The sequence below is a fragment of the Theobroma cacao genome, chromosome 4 (assembly GCF_000208745.1).
Source record: "Theobroma cacao cultivar B97-61/B2 chromosome 4, Criollo_cocoa_genome_V2, whole genome shotgun sequence".
NCBI classification, from domain to species: Eukaryota; Viridiplantae; Streptophyta; class Magnoliopsida; order Malvales; family Malvaceae; genus Theobroma; species Theobroma cacao.
Genome location: NC_030853.1, coordinates 29578701 through 29595885, shown reverse-complemented (window position 1 = coordinate 29595885; position 17185 = coordinate 29578701). Strand labels below are relative to the sequence as shown.

The window sequence follows — 17185 nt, the reverse complement described above, 5'->3', positions numbered from 1 at the left end:
CCCCATGATTGCCACTCAACGGAATCAGAGCACAGAGACCATCAGCCACTTTCTTATTGCATCACACTTGTAATGGACACATTCAAATTTATGAGAGGGAAAAATTAAAAAAAAAAAAGAAACCCATGAAATTTGATTAAAATGGGGGTTATTTGAGTCAAATTAATAGTAATATAATGAATTTTTGGATGAAATAATTTACTTATAATTTTCTAAAGTTATGTGCCCAAAAGAGTTAGAAAAGGATTTGATATTTGGAAAGTAATCAAACCAAATTTGCTTTCCTTATACTTTCAACTACATAGTTGATTTACTTTCCTTAAATTCCCCATAAAATACATTTAGAAATGTGATTTACTTTCCTTAAATTCCCCATAAAATACATTTAGAAATGTGATTTACTTTCCTTTTGCTTTCAACTACCTAATAAATGAGTTAATTTCCTTACTTGCTTCATAAAATACAATAAAGAAAGGTGATTTGCTTTCCTTATGCTTTCAACAACAGTTAAAGGAAGAGACTAAGAATGTGGAATATTCTACTACAAGCAAATTTACAATAAGGATTCATCTTTCATCATGAAGTGATATTACATTATATATTTTTTAGGGGAAAAAATACTAATAAACAGTTTATTTTAATGTAATAGTCCAATTATTAATGGTGCTTTATGCAATGATGAATTGGTGATGTACTGAATGTGATAAATTAGTACAAGTAGGAAAAGAGAACATGAGAACATTAAAAGACCAACATGCAGCGGGTTGTAATAAATGAAATCATAGTAAAACATGACAAGAAACAGCAGGGATCATGTTGTTGTTTCTGTTAGAAGCTTTGAACAGAAAATTGTACTACCAACTTGACCCATTCCCCCAAGTAATCAAGACCGATCTTCCTCTCTTGTCTCTCTTTCTCTCTCCTTCACATGTCTTAGGGAAAACCCTATTGTTTTTGAATAAAAAAATTCGAATAAAAAAAAAAAGAAAAACTATGGTAAAAAACTTAACTAAGGAAAGACATTGGAACAAGGAAGTCCATTTTCAGTTGATGTGCTCCCTCCCTATTTGGCAAGTGGCCCTCTCCCTCCCCCTCTCTCTCTCTTTTGGCCTTAGTGGACTTCTGTTTCACATCCTGCGTTCCAGCTCACCTCCTCTTTTCTCCGTATATTTTTCAATGGTTTCTTTATGAAGAATTTCCCTTCCTTATCTGTGTCTTTTTCATTTTATCTCTCTGTATTTTATTGGCCTAGAGGAAAAAAGATGGAAAATTGAAAGTGGGTCCTACATGAAACTATGTGGAAGAACATGGAACCAAAATTCCACGACTAAACGTGGCTTACAACGCCATTTTCGACTTCACGCCCCCCACTACTGTTGCTTCAGTTTTTGGGTGCTTTGCTTCGTTTTGCTCTCTTATCTCTCTAAAGAAAAAAAACCTTGATTAGTGTCTAAAACAGTTAACAGATTACTAACTTTTCCTCTTAACAAAGGAAAAAAAAAAAGAAAAGGGAAAAACAGTGCCTGGAACCTAGTATAGTTTGCTTCTTCCTTTTTCTCTTTCTCACAAGCACAAAGCTGTCTTTTTATTATCTTGATTGGGTGGTTATTCTTTGCTTGGAGTTTTTAGCTCTTGGTTAATGGGTGTTTAAGTTGTTACTTTATTGGGAATCAGCTGTTGCTTCTTATCTTTGCTGGTTTTGCTTGTCTATTGGATTGGGGTGGTTGATCTTTGTTCCTTGGATCCATTTTTTGAGGTAAGAGAAAAAAGTTTCTCTTTTTACTTATTCTATTCATAAAAGGTTGCAACTTTCTTCTTTGTTTTATTTTTCTTCTAATTTTGCTTTTGACTGTCTTTGTTTATTTCTGGTTTTTTGGTACTTCATGTTTCTTTTTTTCTTTTGCTCTGGTATTACTTAATAGCAAGTAGTTCCCAGTTTTTTCCTTGTAAAGTTGGTACAGAAGAGAAAGATTGAATTTTCTGGTTTAGTGTTTCATTTTCTTTCGATTCAAAAGTTTTGTATCTAGTGGAGTTGGTTGGATTGATGTAAGCTGGTTTATTGTTCATGTAGTTCTATGTTTGACAGTGTTCAACAACCCTATCAGTTTTCTTTAAGATGTATGTAATTTGTGTGATCTTCTGTTTTTCTTCTATCATATTTGGAGTATGCTTGGTTGAGTTTGATTAAGTTGGTAAGGTATTGATTTCTCAGATATAATGTTTCTAAATGTTTTTCTGCTGCATTTTTCCATGAATGCTTCTTTATTCGTTCCTTTTCATACTTATATAATCTTGGTGTTGATGTAATCAAGCTCTTTGTTTGTTTGATAAGATTTAATCAAGCTTTTATGGTTATTAAACATTAAAAAAAGAAAGAAAAGAAAAGAAGTTTTCTTTATCTTGATGTCGATTGGTAACTAATTTACTTTTAATTTACATATGCTCGTTTTTTATCTCCTCTAGATACAATGAAAATAAATGAAAAAAGACAAGGGGAAAGTAAAAGGGTATATGATCTTGTCTTTCTTGTTCATAACTTGACATGGTTACATTTATAAAAATCAAAGCTCCATCATTGCTTGATAAAGTTATTATTCGAGTCCACACATTTTGTTTTGTTTCTTATCATTGAAAATACCCTCTCCATTAAGATTTGTCTTAAATCTTATCCTTTCTAGTTAAGGATTGGTAGTGCACCAGTCATAGCTTTCTTTCCATTTGTATTTTCTTCTTTTTTGTACAATCTTGATGTTATTCTTCATCTTATTCTTTAGCTTTCTAGTGAAGTACAAATTGGAGCGTTAGAGGCGTATATAGTGTGGTTGCTGTCTGCTGTCATACTCACATCAACCGTTTCAAGGCAGAAAATGGAAATGAGACTTGCCCGTCATTAATGCAGTATATGAATTAGAGAAAGAAGATGGACAACCGATTTGTTAATGGTCAGAAAGATGACCAAGGGAAAGAAGATTCACTACAAAACTTGGAGAATAACAGGGATATATCAGGAGACAACGGAATGTGTTATTCTGAATTAAAATTGAAAAAGCTGGCAAGAAGGGTAAATCCACAGCACGCTTTGATATTAAATGTCAAAAGATTACAAGCTGGAAAAAGTCTTATTAAGGATTCATTCCTTCGGAGTATTTTTGGCATAGGCAATAAAGTTCCGAGGCATGTGGTTACTCTAGATGAGAAATATCTACGTTGTTGCCTGGAATTGATTCATATAAGTGCAGCAAAAGCAGCCCAATGCAACATCTCTGTGAACTTGAGCTCTGCAAAGATGGGCATTTTATCTGATGGCCTGAATTCAGCTAAAATCAGAGATGAAAATACATGTGATTTGGGCACGTTTGTTTTTGAATGTCCACTGGCAGTTGGGACTGGCAGTGTAGTCATTGGTCCTGCTGGACGGTGGGTTGTAGGTTCAATAATGGGCAGCAGAAGTATGGCAAATATATTGAAGAGTCCATTGTTACGGAAAATGGGTGCATTGGATGTTGATGCAAGTTTGAAGGATGTTAAAGGATCAATAAGTTATGATGTCATGAGCTCTCCTGGTGGTTTCAGTTATTATTCTGCACATAAGCTAGGAAGTCAAACGCCCATTTCAGAAAATCCTAAATATGGATCTGAGACTGTTCATAAAAGGCTTGTTTCTGTGTCAAGTACAAACTCAACATGCTCTGATCAGTCCATTTCTTCTACTTCTACAACAATATCTCAGGGAATGCTTCAATGCACATGGAAGGGTGGGATTCCACATTTTGTTTTCTCCCTGGATAATCAGAGGGAGATCTATGTAGCCAATTTGTCAAAGGAAGGATCAGCTCGCAATAAGGGTCTAGACTATACGTACTTGTTCCATTCAAGCAAGGGTAGCCATAAGGACCATGGGATTCATGATAATGAGTCTCACCTTGTTGGTAAGATGAAGGTATCTACTTCTTTCTCAATTGGCCCCCAAGATTCTAAAATCATGGAGACTGAGTTTGTTTTGTTTAGTGGTAATGAAACTTTTAGTGGGGAGATGCAAACTCCGAGCAGTAACCACAGGAAGAATAAGGGTCTATCTAAAAAGGTGGCAGAAGTATTCAAGAGCAGTCACCCATCCAAGCAGAGAACAGTGTCTAGATTTCTTCGACCACGTTCCATAATGGAAGATTCTTCTTGGGACCCATGCCAAGATACAGTCAACAATCCTGACGCACTAGGTGGGACAAATCTTTTAGAGGAACAGCTCCCACCAAATCTTGAATTGGCTGCCATTGTTGTGAGGGACCATTTCCCCGAGAATCCTCGGCAGGAAGTTGGAGGTTGGGGCTTAAAGTTTCTCAGGAAAGCTGGGGTTAAGCAAACCATTGACACTTTGGAAGCCCCAGTTCCTTCTGCTTGTGCTCGTGATACCAGTGATTGCTCAACAAGTATGGATATTCTAGTTCCAGCTGGTATTCATGGTGGTCCAAGAACCAGAAATGGTGGCCCCTCTAGTCTTATTGAAAGATGGGGATCTGGTGGACATTGTGACTGTGGTGGCTGGGACTTGGGCTGTCCGCTGACAGTACTTAAAGCCAGATCAAGTAAAGAAGGAGATTTACCTCCAACAGATATGTCTGAGACATGCAAGTTACTTGATTTTTTTGTTAAGGTATGGCAGTCTCTCTGTTTTCCTGTCTGTTATAATCTAAGATGGTTAATACTCTTAGGATTTAGCCTCACTGGCAATGTTAGAAGCACAATGGCAGATGATATTTATGTATTCACATCTTCTCCTTACAAGAACAGATTTGCTTTTTCATAATTAGCAATCAAATAACCTTATTATAACTGAATAAGCATTGTGATGACCATTGCTCCAACTTCAATTTTCAGGGTTCAGACCACGGTTCTCCAACCTTGAGGATAGCAAATGTTCATGATGGCCTGTATTTTATTCATTTTCAATCAACACTCTCAGCTCTGCAGTCTTTCTCAATTGCAGTTGCGTACATCCATACTCAAAGTCCCACTCTCCGACCTACAAATGTACAGCAGTTGAGGTAGCGAGATCTAGAATTGAAGGTTATTTAGTTGTAACCCTCTGTACAACAGCAGTGTGTAAGTTGAAATTTAGGTACTTTTACATAAATTGAGATTGTTATTTTTATGTTTTCAGGTAGCTAGTTTGATTGGTTTCTTATAGAGGTTGTCTGTTATTGATTGGAAATTTTATCCTTGATTCTCAGAACAAAAGATCTTGTAATGTGCTCCTTTTTTATTGAACGTACAAGTTTTAGATGGAGTGAATTTTATACCAAATGTATTCTATGCTCTGTAGCCCTTAATATTCAGTAAAATTTGAAGTTATGTTTGAACAAACTAGAAGTGAAATTCAAGCATAAGAAAAACCAGCATCTGGCTTCGGAATTTCAAAATAAGGGATGAGGTTGCACTTTAAGTGTGATGACTTTCTTTTTCGAGTAACAGTCTTCAAATTATTTTTCTGTTAAGATGCTTTTGCACATACAGTTTTTATTCACTACCGCACTCCTGCTTTAAGCGAATTTTGTCTAGAATTGTCAGGTTAGCTACTAGAAAGTGGTGACAATGAATATTTTTTCTGTTTAAATAAATACTGCATTCATGGACAAAATGGCTTTCGAAACTTTTTGGCTTCAAATGTGCATTTCAAGTTGGTCAATTAGGAGGTAAATGCTATATAAGAGACCTTATAATCAATGTTCCATGGTACACAGTTCAGTGCATCATAATTTGAAACCCTAAAGCTTAGTACATTCTTCTAAATGAGAAAGCTTGGATCAGTTGTTGGCTTAAAGTCACCTGAGCACTGCAGGGTTGTTCTATTTTGGATAGAGAGAGTGGAGAGGATAGGGAGGGGAGGCTGGTACTTGTGCTTCTACTACTTTGTTTGGTGTTACCGCATTCTCTTCAGGTCACATTACTTTTTTTCACTCTTAAATGTGTTATACTAGTTCACTCTCAGTTTTTCAACTTTCTCTCATCACTTATATTCATACGACTGTCTATCATTTTCTCTCCTGCAAAAGTAAGCATTCTTTTGTGCTCTCTCTTGAAAGAAATAAAATCTTATAACAAGCTCTTGGTCATAATAAGCTGATTTTTGTCTCATTAGTTTTCTGTTTTGTCTGCTATGTGTAAAATCATACAGAGATGTTTCTTTCCATAATATCACGAATGTGCTTTGTGCAAATTGATCACAGATAAGACTAAGTCATTCGTTCCTCCATTGGGAATGGTTTGAACACATCGGCTAGAAATATGCCATTCTGCAAAAATATGAAAGACTTTAACTTGCTGCCAAGGTTTGGAGCCTTTGCCTTGGATCTGTATATCATGCTTCATGACATGGAGCCAGGTATCTCTCTTCTTTGACTAAAATGTAGGAAAGTTTTCACTTGCCTTCTATGTTCATGCTGAATTGATTAAAAAGTATATAGTCTACTATGTCGTAGAACATCTAGTGATTACTTCATTGTGAGTGATTGTGACTGTCATTTTTTTACCCACAGAAGTGCACAAAACATTTGGAATCCCATGCTATCTCCTTGCTTTGCTAGGTGACTATCACTGAGTATATTTTCTTTTGACTTTATAGCACCCATTAACTTCAGCTGATGGCAGGTAGTACCCAGAAGAAAAGATTGAGGCAGGTGGTGCCTGGTTAATATGGTCTTACTAACCCTGAAAGTGATAGGAGATCCTTTTCTCCCTTACAATGCAAACAGCTCAATCAGAAGCTCACAAGATGCTTCAATGTGTTTTTTGAAGCCATTCTATCATGAAGGCGATTCATGCACATAAATGCAGATGCACTTTTCCTTTCTCCGTCTCGTCTTTACTATGGAGTATGGAAATACTCAAAACACATTAATGAACTACTTCAGGAACATACCAACAATTCAACTTTTTTGAAAGTCCTTCCACTCAAGGGGTTACCAATTAACCATACCTACTCCCAAGCAGTGGTGAACTACTGAATGAACTTAGTGAGGCTGTTAACGAATTCCTTGAAAGCTTATCTTCTATTTATACAAGACTATTTTTTGATCTGTTTCCCTTTCAATCCTGTTCACTATGAAATCAAACAGAATTCTTGTGTTGCTGATATTGTTGATGAAACACACAAGTTACTTGAGATTATAAACTGAAGCTGTCATCGTATATTTCTGATATGTGTTTTGCCCACTTATTCTGTTACAATATGTTTACATTATTATCATTTCAAGACAAGACAGGTTCATTCACGTCTAAATTTGTTTAAGTTTGCTTTTTCCTTTTTATAAAATGTTATTGCTTGTAAACCGTCACAATTGATTAAAACATTAGAAAACTTTCTAGAACCCCCAGGAGGTCTGATTTATATTCATCTTCCGAAGCCAGCTCCATCCTGAAATGCATTTTACGATGGAATTGCTATCCAAGAAACTAATCAGAACCAGTAAGCGTATTGTTCATATAGGATTTCACAACAGTCTTAGGCAGTCAAGTACCTGAAAAAAATTGGCCGGACATGTCAAAGATTGCTGGCCTCTTGCCATTTTGGCCTCAAAACTCCATGAAAGCAGTCCAAGCTGAAAAGTTACTAGTTAAAACACAAATTCTATGAACTGTAAAACTGTGATAAACAATGGACAAAACCAAAGTAAGGCAAAAAACCGTTTATTTAGATCTAAAACAAAACGTTCAACCACATGGGCATACATTTCATTATACATATATTACTTTACATATCTATGCTCAAAGCAGGACATATTAGACGGTTTCTTTCAAAATTTTGAATCTGCTGAGTTTCTAAATGGCATTTGAAGCTTGATGGTTGATGTTTAGACTTATTGCATAAGAACCATTCTTGCCCCTCGATCCCTTTTCATGTTCTGTTTTGGGTTTGTTTCTGTTGGGTTGCAGAATGCGTTTGATCATGTTCCATGGATAAAAGTAACATTCATTTTTGGAAGAAGTTGTATTTTATTCTCTATATTCTTCCATGGAAACTGCGGGAAAGCTTACCACTCTTTCGGTTTCTTGTTGATTACTTTATGAAGAAAGACACTGATCATAACATGCTGGATAACCTTGATAGATGTAGGTAAAAAATCATGGAGCTGAAAACTTGCTGCCATTAGCTTTCCTGACGTTTCTGTAAAGCTTTCTATTGGTTCAATCCATAACTGTGCCATCAACATGTCACATAAGGTCACTGTATAAAGCTTGTTATGTTCGGGAAAGAGAAAGAAAGGATAAAGCTTGAGTTGGATAGAAAAGTTTTTCATCGTGTCAGCCGTACAATTGCAAGAAACCAAGGCCTGCAATGCAATGAAAGGTTAAAGCTCATGGAGTGCCCATACATAAAAGCCAAGTCAAGCTCTAAAGGAACAATTCTCGAATTGCAATGGACATTGGGATCTGACTGAAGATGGAAAAACATAAAGTTGTAATCGGTTTTCTATAGACCAAGAACCAAGAGGAGGATATGGATTGGTGCATCTTCATGTTATTAAAAAATATTACCAGTTCTTATGTAAGAATAAATTTAAGTATTTTTCGTTCCACTACTACTAATTACTTAGTATAATCAATATTAAATATATCATACTAAAATGGATTATATTAACCAAACTTTTCAATATTGGGCCAAGGCCCAATTATAAGGTAGGGGTAAGACCAAGGGCCTGAGGCCCATTAGTAGTCAGTCAACACAAAAGCAAAATCCAAAAAACCCTAATTTGCCGTCTATATAACGCTCAAAAACCCTAGCTCTTGTCCTCTGTTTCTCTTTAGCCGTCGAAAATGTCGAAGCGAGGTTAGTTTCCATTCTCTCTCTCTATGGACTCATTACTTGTTCATTTTCCTTTTCCGTTTGTTTCCAGAGAAGAAAAGAGCAAAACAATTGAAAAAAAAAGATCCAGCTTTTTATATTTGCTTGCATGATTCTAACTCTATAAGCAAAACCCAGTTCAGAAATACCCAGGAATGAAATCTAGCTCTTTTGTTCTGATTTATTACGTTAAAGAAATGCAAGCTTCGATAGCTTTTGACCTATTTAAGAGGCTGAGGGTTTATAAAACATTAAAAATATGAAAAATTTATATGTGGGTTCTTGTTTATTTTTCATCGTCTATTTGATAACTGAAAAAGGTTTGATTTATTTATTTATTTTTGATTAGGACGTGGAGGGTCAGCTGGTAACAAGTTTAGGATGTCACTGGGTCTGCCAGTGGCAGCCACAGTGAACTGTGCTGATAACACTGGTGCTAAGAACCTCTACATCATCTCGGTGAAGGGAATCAAGGGCCGCCTTAACCGCTTGCCATCTGCTTGTGTTGGAGATATGGTTATGGCTACTGTCAAGAAAGGGAAGCCCGATCTCAGGAAGAAGGTCTTGCCTGCCGTCATTGTGAGGCAGCGCAAGCCCTGGCGCAGAAAGGATGGAGTTTACATGTACTTTGAAGGTAAATTTTTTTTTCACCTTTGTGGTTTTTATGTTATGTAGATTTGTTGATTATGATTGTCTGTAGTTCCATAACATGGTAAATGGACTTGAAATTAGTGATTTTGGTGGTTATTTACACTTTCTCCAAGTTTACGGTTTGTAAAAATGGTAGATCCTATCGATATGCTGCTGATAATTGGTGTTTAGACTGTTTGCCGAAGATAGAGGTTTGCTGGTTAAGCGGTGTCCTGATGCGTTCGTTAACATGTGCGCACTATGATTAGATGCTTCCTGAGACCAGCAAAATTATCTTAGTTGTCGAATATTTTTATCGAGTGGGATCTCTTCCATTTGGGATCTCACTTTTCGCAATTCGATACATTCTTTCTTTTGTTTTCAGAATTCTCCTTGTAAATTATTATAACATTTTTATGTTGGGTTTTTTTCTTTTTGGTGGTTTGTCTGCTGGTGATGTGGTGTGGAGAATTTTTTCGATCAGGGTTTCTCTACACCTCCCACACCCAGCTAAATTGATATACCAACCTTACCCCAATACCAGGTGGTAACCATTGTTATCATCCCTGTCCAGGTTGGGGCACTGGATCTAAAATGTTTTATGGTGGGAGAATAACTGGTTAATGAGGTTACCTGATATTTAGCAGAAAATTCTGTAAGTCTCAAAAACATTGTAGTTTTGGTAATTAGTTAAAATAATGTCATGTCACCAGACTTAAGTCAGGTATCTACGTTAATGTTCAATGGTTGATACAGTTACATGTCTGGAAAAGTGACTGTGTCCATCGTTGCAGATGCAATATGTTTTTGAAGCTTGCATGTGCTCCATTTGGTCGCTACATATTATCAAATGCTCACATTGAAATTTGTTCTCCATTGCACATTTTGATCACATCACTTGATAACAGTATGATATGGGCTGTTTAGGTGTTCATAAACATGCAGAATGTCTGCTGGGAGACACTGCATTTGTTAAACTTTTTAAGTTTTTTTTTCAGTTTATCTTGATCTGTTTCCATAGATGCTGATCTCTGACATTCAACTGTTTTAAGTTGCTAATCCCAATCCTGTTTTCTTTGCAGATAATGCTGGAGTCATTGTGAATCCAAAGGGTGAAATGAAAGGTACATCTAATTAAAAAGCATTTCAATTATTTAGGACAACATCCAATTTTACAATGCCTGGATTAAATGATATTAATTGACATTTTCTTCTTGATGTTATTGTTCTAGGTTCTGCTATAACTGGTCCAATTGGGAAGGAGTGTGCCGATCTGTGGCCAAGGATTGCAAGTGCAGCCAATGCCATTGTTTAGGAGTTCAAATTTTAGATATTTTGTTTCTCTTCGGTGGACTAATTATAGTTTGCTTGATTAAGATTTTGTTACAAGTTTTGTTTGTTCAGAATATCAGTTGGATGATTTTGGTTTTGGTTTTGAATTTGAAGATGGAATGTAGTTTATGGAGAGCTTTACCTATGGTTGTCATGGATGTGGCCATTTTTTAAATCATGTTGGTGATATATTTAGTTAATGTTTATGTTCTCTATATCTATACGTTGGGTAGCAAACCCCCCCATTGTGGCTCGTGAAACGAATAAGGACAAAGTCCAACTTGTCTGTGCCTCATAACACTTGGAAAAAGGCATTTCATGTACAAATATGAACCGATAAATGTTCCATCAACCCCAATTATTTGCTTTGAGAAGGGCATATCTTCCGTTGAATGCTTCTTTTAGCAAAATTTTCTTGCCCCTTATCAGCTAATCAACGAGTGTCACCCTGTCTAGTTCCAAGCAGGGGACCAATCTATGAGTTGCACTGCTTAATCATTTCTTCTAAAGAAATCACCTACGAGTGGTGGACGGCAATAAAAGATTAAACAATTTATGGAATAATACGATTTACATGAATTTGATGAGAGTGAAAACCATAACAGTTGGTGTATTTGTTCTCCAACAAGCAGGATACTACTTGCTTGGTTTATTATTATTTCAGAAAAACAAAAAACAACGAGACTTATGACATCAGACCTAGGCTAACACTTAAATTTGCTGATAGAGTGATAGTTGCTGCTGGAACAGCAGCAAACACTGCTTTAATCAGCGGCTCTTCTCTTTCTATCACCACCCTTATTCATTTTGGCACAGTACTCGAACAAACTACCATCAAAACACCGCCTTACAGCTTCTTTATGCAGAAAACCATTCTGGTCCTTGGCAAGTCTATACAGAAGCAACCATTCTCCCTTGCTTATAACCCTGCAAAACCATGACAAAGCTTAGAAACAAAGGAATCATTCTGAAACAAGCATTTATTTAGTCACCATCCAAAATTCAACACAAGGGTCCTTTAACCAACCAGCCAGCGAAGTCAAATGCCAACCGATTTGCCTCAGTCATCCGCCAAAGCTCTTCGACACTTAACTTGTCAGGTTCCGTGCGAGCATACTTGCTAAAAATGTTCTCAAGATTCACCGCCATAAACCTGCAACTCCCATGTTTAAAGAATTTCTAAGCTTCATGCTTTAACATATCATATTTATGAGAACGGATATGCTAGCCTTCCTTCAGTGTCATATGTCGCTGAATCACTCCCATGCTTAGCTTTGTGTATATTATCTATGTAGATGGGAAACAACAGATTTGGCAGCCATCCCTGTAAGAAATCGTCAATGCAATATCAGTATTTTGGTGGGGTAATATATACATATATATATATAATATAATATAATATATTATAATATNATATATATATATTACTGAAGAAAATACAAGCTAGCACAAATAACTTACAGGGAGAGTACGATAACTCAATGTTAAATTGATGAGAATTGCGATAAAAAATGAGGAGAATGGATTGAAACCAATATCTCGCATACCTTGTTTACACATAGTGAAAAGAGAAATAAAAGTGAAAGTAAATTAAAGAAAAGCAAAATACTCAAAAAGAGTGGATATGGATAGCTTGGAACATGGAAATTTACCTCTGTAAGTCTCCCAGGGATAAACAATTCCATTGTTGTCTTGGTCAAAGAAGGCAACATGTTGCTGAAGAACACTCATGCCATTATTCTCATGTTCTGATGTTCCATTCGGATGTTCCACATCAGGAGCTTCCAGTGCTCTAGCCAAATCTGATTGAATCAAAGAAAGAGAAACAGACACTTTAGATTGAGGTGTCAACATGTGATTCCACAAGATAGACTTGCTTAGAGTGGAAAGGACATTTCTGGTTTTCAATTAAGTAAACCAATACTTGATCACATGATATAAGCTATGGGTTTCTTCCATAAGTAATCACAATTAAAAACAAAAGAAGAAAGAGAAGGAAAAAAAGAGAGTAAAATATTACAGGGCTTTGGTAAATTTTCTTCCAGGTCATCTCGAATCTTTCTTTCACCTGTCACTGGTGCCTTGGGTGCCTGAGTTGCAACAGCTTCCTCCATTTTCTTTTTCTCTTATCCCGGTTCCTCTTCTTTCTAATGATGTGAGCGTTATTATAAACAATGAAGCTCCTTTATAAAGACAACTTTATACAGCAAATGATAAAGATGACCACTTTAAATGATGGGAAATATAGCAATAAATTTCACCTTTTAGTTGCTTACGCAATCTTGTTAGTTTATCAATCAAAAACTGTTGCGTAATTTGGAAACAATACCTGTCGTATTTACCAATTTTGAAACCAACTGTTGACTTGTTCTGTTTGAAGTTGCCTTTTGGCCTTGCTACGTCTCTGTCATATTGGTATAGACAATTGATTGATGATCGCATGCAAATTTTTCTCTTGTTTTCTTGGGTTTTTTCTTCAATGGGGACAAAGAGGTTTGCTAACTTATATGACCCTTTACAGAACTTTTTTTCTTTTGTTATCAATGTTTCAGGTTTCTGTTAGAAAAACATTCATTCACTGAAAGAGAAGTGAACAACATGGAAAGTTTATGGCCACATATTGTTCCCTTTGATTAATGGAACTGAAGAGGGGATGGATGAAATCCTGCTGTCCACGTCTTTCCTTAAATTTCTCCCTAAATAAGAAGAGGAAGTAGTTCATAAATCAGAGAAAAAGGAACACCTCCTTTTAATGGAAAGTAATCCTCTTGGTGTTGTTCTCAATTCAGACTTGCTATATGTATATATTTTTCGTATATACAATGCCACGCTATGATCAGATGATTTGTTCAGACGGAACAAAAATCTTTAACTCCTCTTTTCGTGTCTACTTAATGTTTGTAATGTAAAATATGTTAACCCCATACTCAAATACAGAGTAAAATTAAACTTTATTAATAAAAAAAATTTAAAACTCTTCATCAAATCGCTTATGATCTTTTTATTTTTTTCTTATTCAATTACTTGTGATCTTTCTCTCGTCTTCCATTCTCCATTCAAACTTAATGTGAACCACAAATTGCATCATTGGAATGGCAAATGAAGATGAAAAAACTGTTATTTTGTGAAACGGTCATAATCATTTAGTAGTAAACAAAATGCATCAGTGAAGGTGCAACAGATGAAGAGTTTTTAATTGTTTTTTCATTGATAGTGTTTAATTTTACGCTTGGTATAGTTACGGGGCTAACATATTTTACATTACAAGCAAAGTAGACACTAACAGAAATTTATTGATAGGGCAAGAAGGGAGACAGAAAGAGAGGGCAGAAGACTGCTAGTTACTTGCTTACTAAACATGCTTATATCTCCCTTCGCTATAAGTCACCATCATGTTGTGAATATATATAGAAATGTTAAGATAATTGTATAATTTATTTAGTTAGAGTTATTATATAATATTATTATCTATTCAATGAGATGTAAAATTTTACGGAAAGAAAACGAAACCAGAAAAATCCATGAATGATAACTTAAAAAAAAAAAAAATACCATGAATAACAATAATGACAAGAATCCGGTCACATTCAATTATGATATTTAGTCTATAAGCAATAATGAGCATGGTGCATGGTTTGAATTCTTTCTGGATCAAAGCATCCGTCTTAACATCAACTGCTGCAGTTGCTTCATCAAGAACAAGAATCTTTGACCTTGTTGGCAGCAATGTTCGAGCAAGACATAATATAATTTGTCTCTGCCCAATACTGAAATAAACTCTAAACACTCCAAAACCTGAAAAAAGAACAGGTGATTGTGGTATAAATAATACTATTAACCTTTCCCAAATCTGTCCGTCCAAATCTTTAGAATTGAAAGCATCAAACGAACATAAACAAAAGAAAGATTCAGTTGAAAGCAACAAATCAGCCATCATGTGTTCCTCAAAGAGGAATGCATTTCTTGAGGGGGTGAAGGAAAAGATCAGCTCTGCTGAATATTTGGCTCTGTTGAAGTACCTTGGTGAATCACTATGATTTCTTTGAAGATGTTGGTGGAAGAATTGTTTCGAAAAGACCCTGGATTCTTTGATGAGTTTTTTTATCGTTTCAACATGTGATGATTCAACTCGACCAACAGAATCAGCAGGGAGCAGCAGCAAAAGGAAGAAGCCTGGAGGTTTTGATCAGGGTGTTGGGGCAACCGATGGATGCCAAAATGTGATTCCGTAAAACAAAGTGTCGATTGCTAGAAGTAGAAATTAAAAGGTTCGAGTAAAATTTTGGATTTTAATTAATTAAATTTTATAATATTAAAAAATTTAAATTATTAAAAATTAATTTTTTATTATGTTAAATTTTATATTTTTATTTTTAAATTAAATAAATTCTTATGATTAATGATTAACTAATTACAATTAATCAAAATGCCACAACTTATGATACCTCATCTCATATTAGATATTAATATGATTATTAAGACTTACATAACAATATAACTTAATCACTACTGACAACTTGATATTGAAATTTTGAAAGTCACATGGTTAGATTTGAAAAGTTATTAGGTTAATTAGTGTTTGGACTTGGATTAGAAATGATATTAACCCGATATATTAGTAATTTCTTTTGATATAAAATAAAAACATAAAGATTTTATTAAATATAATAAAAAATAAAATTTTATTTTAATTTTTCTTGAATAGTTTAAAATCTTTTTTAAATGGTTTATTTCTTAATTACGAGATACAGATAGAAGTACTTTCCTTAAAGCAATGAAAATTAAATAACTGTATAATTTTTTTTTTGGCTTGAGCTGCTATTTGATTTTTCAGTAGAAAGAGCAATGATGCAAATGTACGGGGCTTTAATAATTTATCTTGAAGGTCATCTCGAATCTTTCTTTCACTAGTCACCGGTGCATTGGGTGCCTGAGTTGCTATTCTCCATTGTTCTTCGCTTTCCCTGGTTCCGTTTCTTTCTGATGATGTGAGCTTTTGATAAACAATGAAGATGGTAAAGATGGTAACCTTAAAATATCCGCAATGCAGAAGGATCTCAATGCTTGGTCTGCCAAATAATTGATTGACTTTCTTCTTTCTTTCTTTTTTAAAAGTTTGTCAATGCAATCTTGATAAGTTAAGCAATCCTGCTAGTTATCAACCAAAAACTGTATTCAATATTTGTCTATATATATTTACCAAGATTGAAGCCAACCGTATTGACTTCAAGCATTTGAAGTTGCCCCTTTACCCAGTTTGCCTTTAGCCGCCTTCCAGCAAAGTCTCCGGCATATTGGTATCAATTTTTTTTTTCCCCTGAAGGACGAATTTTATAAGAACAGCTGAATACTGATATACAAACTACCGTCGAGTCGGCTAACATTAAATAACATAAATTACTGGCGAATCTGCTAACATAAAATATCGACTCGAATCTGCTAACATAGTCTGCTAACTCTATCTGACCAAGTCTGCTAACATAAAGTCATAGTCTGCTAACATCTCCTCGAGTCTGCTAGCATAAAATATCCGATTCCAGTCTGCTAACATCCATGTAGTCTGCTAACATTACTGACTTTAACTTAATAGTAGGAAACTAGAGTCTGCTAACATTAGACTTTAATATAAAATATAGTCTGCTAACATCCATGTAGTCTGCTAACATTACTGACTTTAACTTAATAGTAGGAAACTAGAGTCTGCTAACATTAGACTTTAATATAAAATATAGTCTGCTAACATTATAGACTTTAACATCAAATATCCTGCTAACGTAAAATTTCGACTGCTAATAGTTGTTGAGTTTGCTAACATTAAATAGAGTTTGTAGGGCTTGCTTTTATTTTTTTAATTTTTGATTATCATTGCATGCGATCTATTAGTTTTAAAATTAATAGTCTATCTTAAAAAAATATTTTCATTGGATACATAAATTTTATCGTTAGTAAACCGTCAATTTTATTGTTAGATTGATGACGTGATAATATTTTTAAAATAATTTTATTTTTTATTAATTTTAAAACTATTATTATATAAATTTATTTTTATTTTTAAATTTTTTTTCTCTTTTTTCAAAAAAAACTCTCAACTTGATCACTTTGTGGTTGACAGCACTCCCTTAGGGAGTACAAGCCCGAGATTTGAGGTGCAAGGCCAGATCTTGCGCTCCCTTGGCGAGATCTGATTGGATTTAGCATTCTAAGACCAGATTCAATTGCAAGGTGGTTGGTCGGTGTAAAAGAGCGTTGCAGACTGACCAGAGAGGAAGAAAAAGAGTGAAAAATGAAAAATGTTATTTTAGATATTTCACATTTAGATATTAATGCCGTTTACAGATTGTTCATTTTGAAAATTAATAAACTTTCGTATAATTTCGATCAAAA

General features: G+C 34.9%; 3 protein-coding genes across 7 annotated transcripts; 2 read left to right on the top strand and 1 right to left on the bottom strand.

Annotated features, from left to right (window-relative positions):
- LOC18603297 lies at positions 1129-7168 on the top strand. 5 transcript variants are annotated; one of them, XR_001927632.1, is made up of 5 exons: positions 1129-1756; positions 2775-4651; positions 4876-6379; positions 6534-6581; positions 6646-7168. XR_001927632.1 is itself a non-coding variant. In XM_018119948.1 (3 exons), exons 2-3 carry the CDS (start codon positions 2921-2923, stop codon positions 5044-5046), a joined length of 1902 nt encoding a protein of 633 aa, XP_017975437.1. In that variant the 5' UTR covers positions 1129-1756; positions 2775-2920; the 3' UTR covers positions 5047-7168. The 5 variants fall into 5 exon arrangements, 1 of the variants encoding a protein (XP_017975437.1); XR_001927633.1 differs by lacking the exon at positions 6534-6581; XR_001927630.1 differs by having other exon boundaries at positions 6534-7168.
- LOC18603296 (60S ribosomal protein L23) lies at positions 8745-10992 on the top strand. Its single transcript, XM_007035179.2, has 4 exons — positions 8745-8824; positions 9189-9473; positions 10552-10593; positions 10702-10992. Exons 1-4 carry the CDS (start codon positions 8812-8814, stop codon positions 10782-10784), a joined length of 423 nt encoding a protein of 140 aa, XP_007035241.1. The 5' UTR covers positions 8745-8811; the 3' UTR covers positions 10785-10992.
- LOC18603294 (probable peroxygenase 3) lies at positions 11335-12985 on the bottom strand. The gene is made up of 6 exons (XM_018120103.1): positions 12822-12985; positions 12454-12603; positions 12263-12348; positions 12031-12125; positions 11829-11954; positions 11335-11728 (listed from the first exon to the last, which is right to left on the bottom strand). Exons 1-6 carry the CDS (start codon positions 12913-12915, stop codon positions 11566-11568), a joined length of 714 nt encoding a protein of 237 aa, XP_017975592.1. The 5' UTR covers positions 12916-12985; the 3' UTR covers positions 11335-11565.

What these genes read in the sequence shown, in the direction of transcription:
- LOC18603294 (XM_018120103.1), bottom strand. Translation starts at nt 12,915, where the DNA reads ATGGAGGAAGCTGTTGCAACTCAGGCACCCAAGGCACCAGTGACAGGT. An exon ending in AGAAAATTTACCAAAGCCCT is followed by an intron (nt 12,604 to 12,821) that starts GTAATATTTTAC and finishes TGATTCAATCAG; the next exon opens with ATTTGGCTAGAGCACTGGAA. An exon ending in ACATATGACACTGAAGGAAG is followed by an intron (nt 11,955 to 12,030) that starts GCTAGCATATCC and finishes TGGGAGTTGCAG; the next exon opens with GTTTATGGCGGTGAATCTTG.
- LOC18603296 (XM_007035179.2), top strand. An exon ending in AGTTTACATGTACTTTGAAG is followed by an intron (nt 9,474 to 10,551) that starts GTAAATTTTTTT and finishes TTTTCTTTGCAG; the next exon opens with ATAATGCTGGAGTCATTGTG. An exon ending in TCCAAAGGGTGAAATGAAAG is followed by an intron (nt 10,594 to 10,701) that starts GTACATCTAATT and finishes TTATTGTTCTAG; the next exon opens with GTTCTGCTATAACTGGTCCA.
- LOC18603297 (XM_018119948.1), top strand. Translation starts at nt 2,921, where the DNA reads ATGGACAACCGATTTGTTAATGGTCAGAAAGATGACCAAGGGAAAGAA. An exon ending in TACTTGATTTTTTTGTTAAG is followed by an intron (nt 4,652 to 4,875) that starts GTATGGCAGTCT and finishes TTCAATTTTCAG; the next exon opens with GGTTCAGACCACGGTTCTCC.